At 46.4% G+C, this 6,701-nt stretch overlaps 1 protein-coding gene across 2 annotated transcripts in view; it reads left to right on the top strand.

The window, feature by feature from the left end:
- Positions 1-6,701, top strand: part of ANLN (anillin actin binding protein) — a 64,164-nt gene that overhangs the window by 405 nt on the left and 57,058 nt on the right. For both annotated transcript variants that reach the window (XM_019509053.1, XM_019509054.1), the window contains exons 2-3: positions 3,347-3,500; positions 6,085-6,378. In XM_019509053.1, coding sequence (XP_019364598.1) covers positions 3,347-3,500; positions 6,085-6,378 — 448 coding nt within the window. The remainder of the gene's footprint in view (positions 1-3,346; positions 3,501-6,084; positions 6,379-6,701) is intronic.

The raw sequence follows: 6,701 nt of genomic DNA on the forward strand, positions 1-6,701 counted from the left end.
AGGGGCGCTGCTGTGGGGCTGGCTGCGCTGAAGGCTGGCGGGGCCCGGGGTCGGGAAGGTCGGGGCACGCCTGTGTACGCGGCCCCTGTGACACGTTACGTGTATTGCGCGGTTTGTGCCGTAGATGTCAATCGGCCGCAGGGACCAAGTGATCGTCACACCATTAATAGGCAAATCGCGCCATCAGTTCAGCCCGGCCCCACGTGCAGGCTGATTATCGCGCCATTCCCCAGTGAAGTGCGCAATAAACCTAGCACGGGTGTCGAGTGCGTGTCCTGCCACGCGCCGGTGAAGCGAGCAATACATGTAGACTGGCCCCAAGTGCCAGAGTGGCTGTCATGCAGTTCGCTGGCGAATGGCGCAATGCATTTTGGTGGCTGCGCGCCCGAAGTAACTTTCCCACCATAAAAAAGGCCTGTCTGTTTCTAAAAAAAGCCAAGCGGCTCTCAAGCTAGTGTTTGAAAATGTGGCAGCCCTGCCAGCTTGGTTGTCTCCAGTTTCAATTTGAAGGTGTAGAAGGTCCATGAGGAATTGGCCTTTTTTTAAAGTCGCATTTGTTATAACTAAAAGGGAAAACAGTCGGGACCTCCCTCCACATTTTTGTAGCCCTTCTGCAGCCAGCATGGTGCTGCTTTTCACTGATTTAGTTGCACGTGGTTAAGGGTCCCAGTGTAAGAGGGTTGCACTGATCCCCTTAAACCGGGTGCAAGACCTTGGTTCATACTTAAACAGGCTTTTTGGTCACCCTTCTGTTCTGTGTAAGCCTTTCAAAATCACTTCCTTAATTGGTAGTGGGTGACATGATTAGTTTCGGCTCATAAACAAAGTCCTCTTCAAGTCCAGACTGCCAAGCTGAATTTGAAATTTGTTTTGCATGCTGGGAAGTAGCCCAATATACACACACCCACTTAGAGATAACTGATGCTTGAGACCATCCACACCCTAGCCGGGAGGTGGTTCTTTAGAGTAAACTTCATTAAAATATTTTTCCATAAGGTGTCCCTAAATATTCTTGCAAGTCATTGCGTGTTGTGGAGTAACTGACTTCAACACTACTGGAAACATTATAGCATTATAATATTGGTCAGACTATAAGAAATCAAATTTTTCTAGAATTAAAATGAAATATTAAGGCCTATGCTCATCTTTCCCTTCCCTTCGCCTTCCCCGAAATCTGTATTAATATTTTTCTGGTGTCTAAATGAATTGTTTGTAAATGCTTGTTTTTATTTCATGATCTCAACATTCAGATAATTTGTATACATCAATGGTACACGCCCAGTTTTAGCTGCAGATATTGGTTGATTAAGTGGCATTGGAAATGCTACTTTTGGAAAATAAAATTGAAATCTTAGTACTCATGGTAAAGTTTAAATCTTAGTACATTGTTCTGTTAATGTTTTACAAGATTAAAATTGCCCAGCAGTGTCTAATTGGACCCTAATTTTACAGGCTTTCTATAAAGGGAGATAATTAGTAAATTTTAGCATCTCTAATATTCACAGAATACTTCAGGACCGGTTCTGTCGTGCACTTCTTGTTAAACATAGATATGAAAGCTAACTAGAGCTACGGCAGTTGCATGGAAAACTAGTGCATGACTAAAAGCCAGTAGAAATTTGAGTTAAACAATGGAGGAATAAATTTTTGTTAAATGACGTCCTAGTTGTAGCAACTGAAAATCCACTTGCTGTGGGCTGACAGAGCAGAAAGGAATGTTGACATGTTTGAATATTGCTGCCTCATTTAGTTGGCTGTCTTTTCCTCTGTTTGCAACATGGTTTCTATATTTTTAATAGTCTCTCAGAGGCCCAGTACTCTGCCCACTAAAACAGCTTTTCTTTCTGAGGGGTTGAAATGAGGAACTGGGTGGAAGCCAAAACTGACATACAATTTGTCACTGCAGGCGCTCCTGACACTGTGTATTTTTTCAAAATTCTCCTTTTGTTGGTTATGGAACTAGAGCAGGGGCATCCTGCTTTCACGGGGAACTGCTGAGACTGACATTCCATTTAATCCCACAATGAAGCATTGTTTGAATCTGCAATCTTACAGTTAGAACTTGAAATTACATATGACGGCTTTACAACAGGGGTGGGCAACAATGGCACAATTTAGAGAATATAACTTGTGTGCTATGACCAGCTTGCATCCTGAGGTGTTGTCTTTGTAAAAGGCCAGCAGAACTTTGTGTAACTGAACTGTTAAACAGATTTGAAAATTGATCAAATCGAGTGGTATGCATATTTTAACCAATATTATTACAGATCCTTTTTTACTTTTTTCAAATCTTCACTCACCCTTTCAGATTATTCCAGTTAAACTTTGCCTTGTAACTGCACTACTCTAGAGCTTTAGAGCAATTTACATTAATCTAATACATGCATGCAAATAAACAAACTGATTCATAGTAGAGTAGGTTAGCATAGTAAATGGCTCAGTAATTCAGGAAAGAATGGCATCATGAGCCTTTCAGTTCTTTGGACAACTGATACACTTTAAAATTATTTTCTCTTTCAAGTCATTGTGAATCTGTATATGTAGAAATAATATTTTAAGAAAGCAGGATTGGCATATTTTGCCACTTAAGCTGAGAGGTATTAATGTTTTGTTTAGGAACAGTGTTGTTACATCAGTGGTGTCCTCAAAACCCTGTTCATCTTTTGGTCTCCTCTTCTGTTTTGTACATGGAGCTGTTTATACTGCTTCCCAATTGGCTAGCAGAGCTTCTGTTAAATTCAGATAGTGGCCAAAAATGTAACCTTTTCTAGGAATGTTACATCACTTGTGAATTTGGCAGTTCACTAATTACTTGTTGATTCTAATTGTTAATGGCTACTTTTCTTTGTGACTGCCAGAGAGCAATTTACACTAAAACAGGTCAGTTTCCAATGTTACAATAGATCCATTTGGTTCTGTTTAAAAAGCAACTTCTGCTTCCCTAGTAGCTGTCATTTGTCTAGGACATCAGAAACCTGCAAGTGAGAATTTAAAAGAATTCATAGTTTCTAGGGTCGGAAAGGACCTGAGTAGATCATCTAGTCTGACCCCCTGCCATGGCAGGAAAGATTACTGGGGTCAAACGACCCCAGCAAGGTGTTCATCTAACCTCCTCTTAAAAAACCCCAGGGTAGGAGCCAGCACCACTTCTCTTGGAAGTTGGTTCCAGATCCTAGCCGCCCGTGAAATAGCACCACGGAAACATTCAAAGTTTAGGAAACTTTCAAATGTTAAAGGAAACATTCAAAGTTTAGTAGGTGTGAAATACAAATTACTGAAACAAATTTTCAGTAGGAACAAAAACAGCAATGCATGTAACATTCATTGTGCTTTGCCTTATATTCAGAAATTACTTGAACGAACCCGTGCAAGACGAGAGAACTTGCAGAAGAAAATGGCTGAGCGGCCCACAGCAGGAATGAGGGGTACGGCACAGACAAAAAGGACCAGAGAACCTTTGTCGGAAACCAGTAACCATACATCGTTGCCTGGTGAAGAAGGTATCTTCTTTTGACATAGAAGAGATTTCAAAAAACTTTAGGAAGAGAAGAATCAGTTTCTAATGTCCTGATTTTTCTTTTGATATTACTTTTTTGACCAAGCTATTACTTTTTTCCCCATGTAGTAAAGTTTTAAAAATATCTTTCCATATTAAACGTAGTGTTCGGCACTCTTAGTTTTTACTGATTTCCTCACTCATGCCAGTTAACAGGGATTTGAACTGAAAAACAGGTGGTGCTGGTAAGCTAAAAGTGCTGCTGTGCTGGTTACCTGAGGCACAGGTTTCTGGTTCGGGGGGAAAATGTGGTGCAGGAGGTAGTTGCGTGGGGAATGGGGTGGTGGCTGCACTGGGGCCAGAGGAGAGGGTTGTTGGAGTCAGTGCCTGAGGGTGCCGGGGTCCTGGCTCTGACCCCGGCCAGGCCTTGGGAATTGCTTCCAGGGTGGACAGGTCTGAGCTGCACTGGTAGTGGCTCTGCCTTCTGGGAGCTGCAAGCACCGCTGGGGTGGGGGCAAGTGGAAAAGCCTGGCCCTGCTCCCTGGAGGCTGGAGCTGGTGGTTGTGCCAGACTCTCTCCGATGCTCAGGGCAGGTGGCGGCCTGCTTTCGTACCACGTACAGATCCAGGGGTATGCCCCTGCCGCCCCCACCCTGGGAAGAATCCAGCACAGCCCTACAGAGAGCTGTGCCCCCATGTCCCGCACCCACTGATGGCTCCCCCCACTTTTCTCCCTAGTGTGGCCCCAGCAGTGACAGATGGGCTGCGCTGCACCCCTCCCCCCACGCCTTCTCTAGTCCCAGCCTTACTCCCTCCCTCACCACTTTTTTTTCTTCCCCCGATTAAACTGGGGAAACGGTTACAATGTTTAATTGCCCCTTACAATGTTTAGCAGGGAAGGCTTTTCTTTGCTTTTCCCAAAAACAGGCTCCCCCAGAGCCTGTGATAGCCGTAAAGTGGCGAGCCCTTGTGCTTCACCACATCCAGGATCTGCTGCCTGCGTGCCCCTGTGACCTTGTGGGTTCTGCAGATGGGGACGTGCAGGGAACGTATCGCAGCTGTGCCCCACCCTGGCCCCATACTGTCACCACCCCGCAATTGCAGGCCTGCGGCAACTCCCCACCTAGTTGCATGGCTTTATGGAGCTGCGTCGGGGGCTGGGATCTTGGGGCAGGGCTGGGGCACACCTAGAAGCCACCACTGAGCCTCGTTGTGGGGCTGCAGTGCCCATGAGGGGGAGAGGGGTGCTGCAAACCCTGTGGAGGAGGCTTGGGAGGCTGAGAAGGAGAGGCAGGGGACGGCCACATGTCACTGCCAAGCCTGCCAAGTGGGGGGAATTTAGCCTCCCTCTCTCCTTGTCTGTTCCCTCTCCCAGCTCAGGCCATGCAGCCTGCCGATGAGGGAGGAAGAGGGGTGGACCTGCTAGCAACTCAACAGCCTGCCATGCACTTAGAAGCAGTGGCCAGGACTGGGCTGGGGGAGGTGGGGGGTGCTGGGGCACCCCTGTTCCATGCTAGTCTGCAGCTTGCCCCGGGATGCCTGTGCAGTGGCAACAGCCGCCGGGCCTGCTAGCTTGGTGTTGGATGTAGCAGTGCTGCACAGTGGAGCAGCATGTGGGCAGTGGTGAGAGCTCTGGTGAGGGCGTTGCATCTGGGGTTGGGCAGGGAGTTGGAACTGGGGGCTGACCTTCATGGAACTCCCCATCTGACTGTGGTCTCCATGGAGACTGGCCTTCTGCTCTGGATGCAGTGCCTTCACCAGGGCTCCCACTGCTGCCCCTGTGCTGCTATACTCCTTGTTGAGCCAGCAGGGCTGGGGGCTGCCACTGCTGTGCAGGCATCTTGCAGCAAGCTAACAGACTGGCATGCAGCAGAGGTGCCCCAGTGCTGCCTGGCAGGCCAGAGGGCAAAATTGCTCTGTGGGTTGGATCTGTCCTGCAGGCTGTATTTTGCCCACCTGTGGTCTAGGCCAGTGGTCTCCAAAGTGGGGTGCTCGCACCCGAGGGGGTGCGCAAGACAATCCATTGGAGTGCAGGAAGAAAATACTACAACTTCTATTTATATTTATTTTATTTCATCTTTATCTCATCTTTTTTTAATTGCTATTTTTTTTGTGTATGTTTTATAATGTACATCATATATTAGTACAGTAGTACATGTATATAATTTATAAATAAATAAATATACATATATTGGGGGTGCATGCTCAAAAATTTTTTACTGATAGGGGTGCGCGATCAAAAAAGTTTGAAGACCACTGGTCTAGGCACATACAAATCTAAACAGATAGCAACAGTTTTATGGATTCAGAATTTATTCCGGGCCCTAGTGATTAGTGTAAACGGAAGTCTCCGCTATGAAAGTCACTCTTTTTACCTTTCCTTTTCGGTATTAGCTTACATTCAGAAGGAACAGGAATAAGTCTGAAGGGATAATAAGCCAAAGGAACTATTTTTTAAAGGAAATTTTAAGACCTAGTGGAGAGTTTTTAAAGAGAAACCAAAATGGGTGGTGGGCATTCAGTTTAAATTACAAGCTGAGATGATAAAGGCTGACAAATAATTGGTTCAAAAACTTTTAATTTTAACAGTGAAACCTAGTACAAAGCCATCCCCATCAAAAAGGCTCTGCTCTAACAGCTTGGAGGTTCCAGTTTCTAGCTCAGAGAATACACAGCCGATTAATTCCCCTTCCATAGACCATCAACCTGAGAAGACCACACAGCTACAAAAAACTGCTACTAATGTGGCTCCAACAGTTCAGCCTGTTCCATTGTGTGACGAGAGAGAAAAGCCAGCCTTGAAATCAGAACCTCCAACAGCCTCTTCAGTTAAAACACGTATGCAGAAACTGGCTGAACAGCGACGTCGCTGGGATGATATTGGTATGTTCTATTGCATATGCAGAAAATAATTAGGGGTGCACTGATAGAGATTTTGAGGGCTGATACCGATAGCCAATATTTAAAGAGGCATATCGGCTGATAGCAATCCGATTTCCGATACAGCCGTCTCCAGCTGGTAAGTCTGGTGTGCTGGAAGGGGAGAAGGGAGGGAAGGGACCTGGTATGGGGGGCAGATTAGTGCCCTTTGTGGTGAGAGAGGGGGTAGGGGCAGGCGCTGCCCATGGCTTGTGGAGGGGGTGCGCTCCCACCACTGCTTGCACCCCGGAAGGGCACGGGGGGGGGAGGGGGCGTGTGCCCCCTGG

The sequence above is a fragment of the Gavialis gangeticus genome, unplaced genomic scaffold, assembly GCF_001723915.1.
Source record: "Gavialis gangeticus isolate Ggan-Ray unplaced genomic scaffold, GavGan_comp1, whole genome shotgun sequence".
NCBI classification, from domain to species: domain Eukaryota; kingdom Metazoa; phylum Chordata; order Crocodylia; family Gavialidae; genus Gavialis; species Gavialis gangeticus.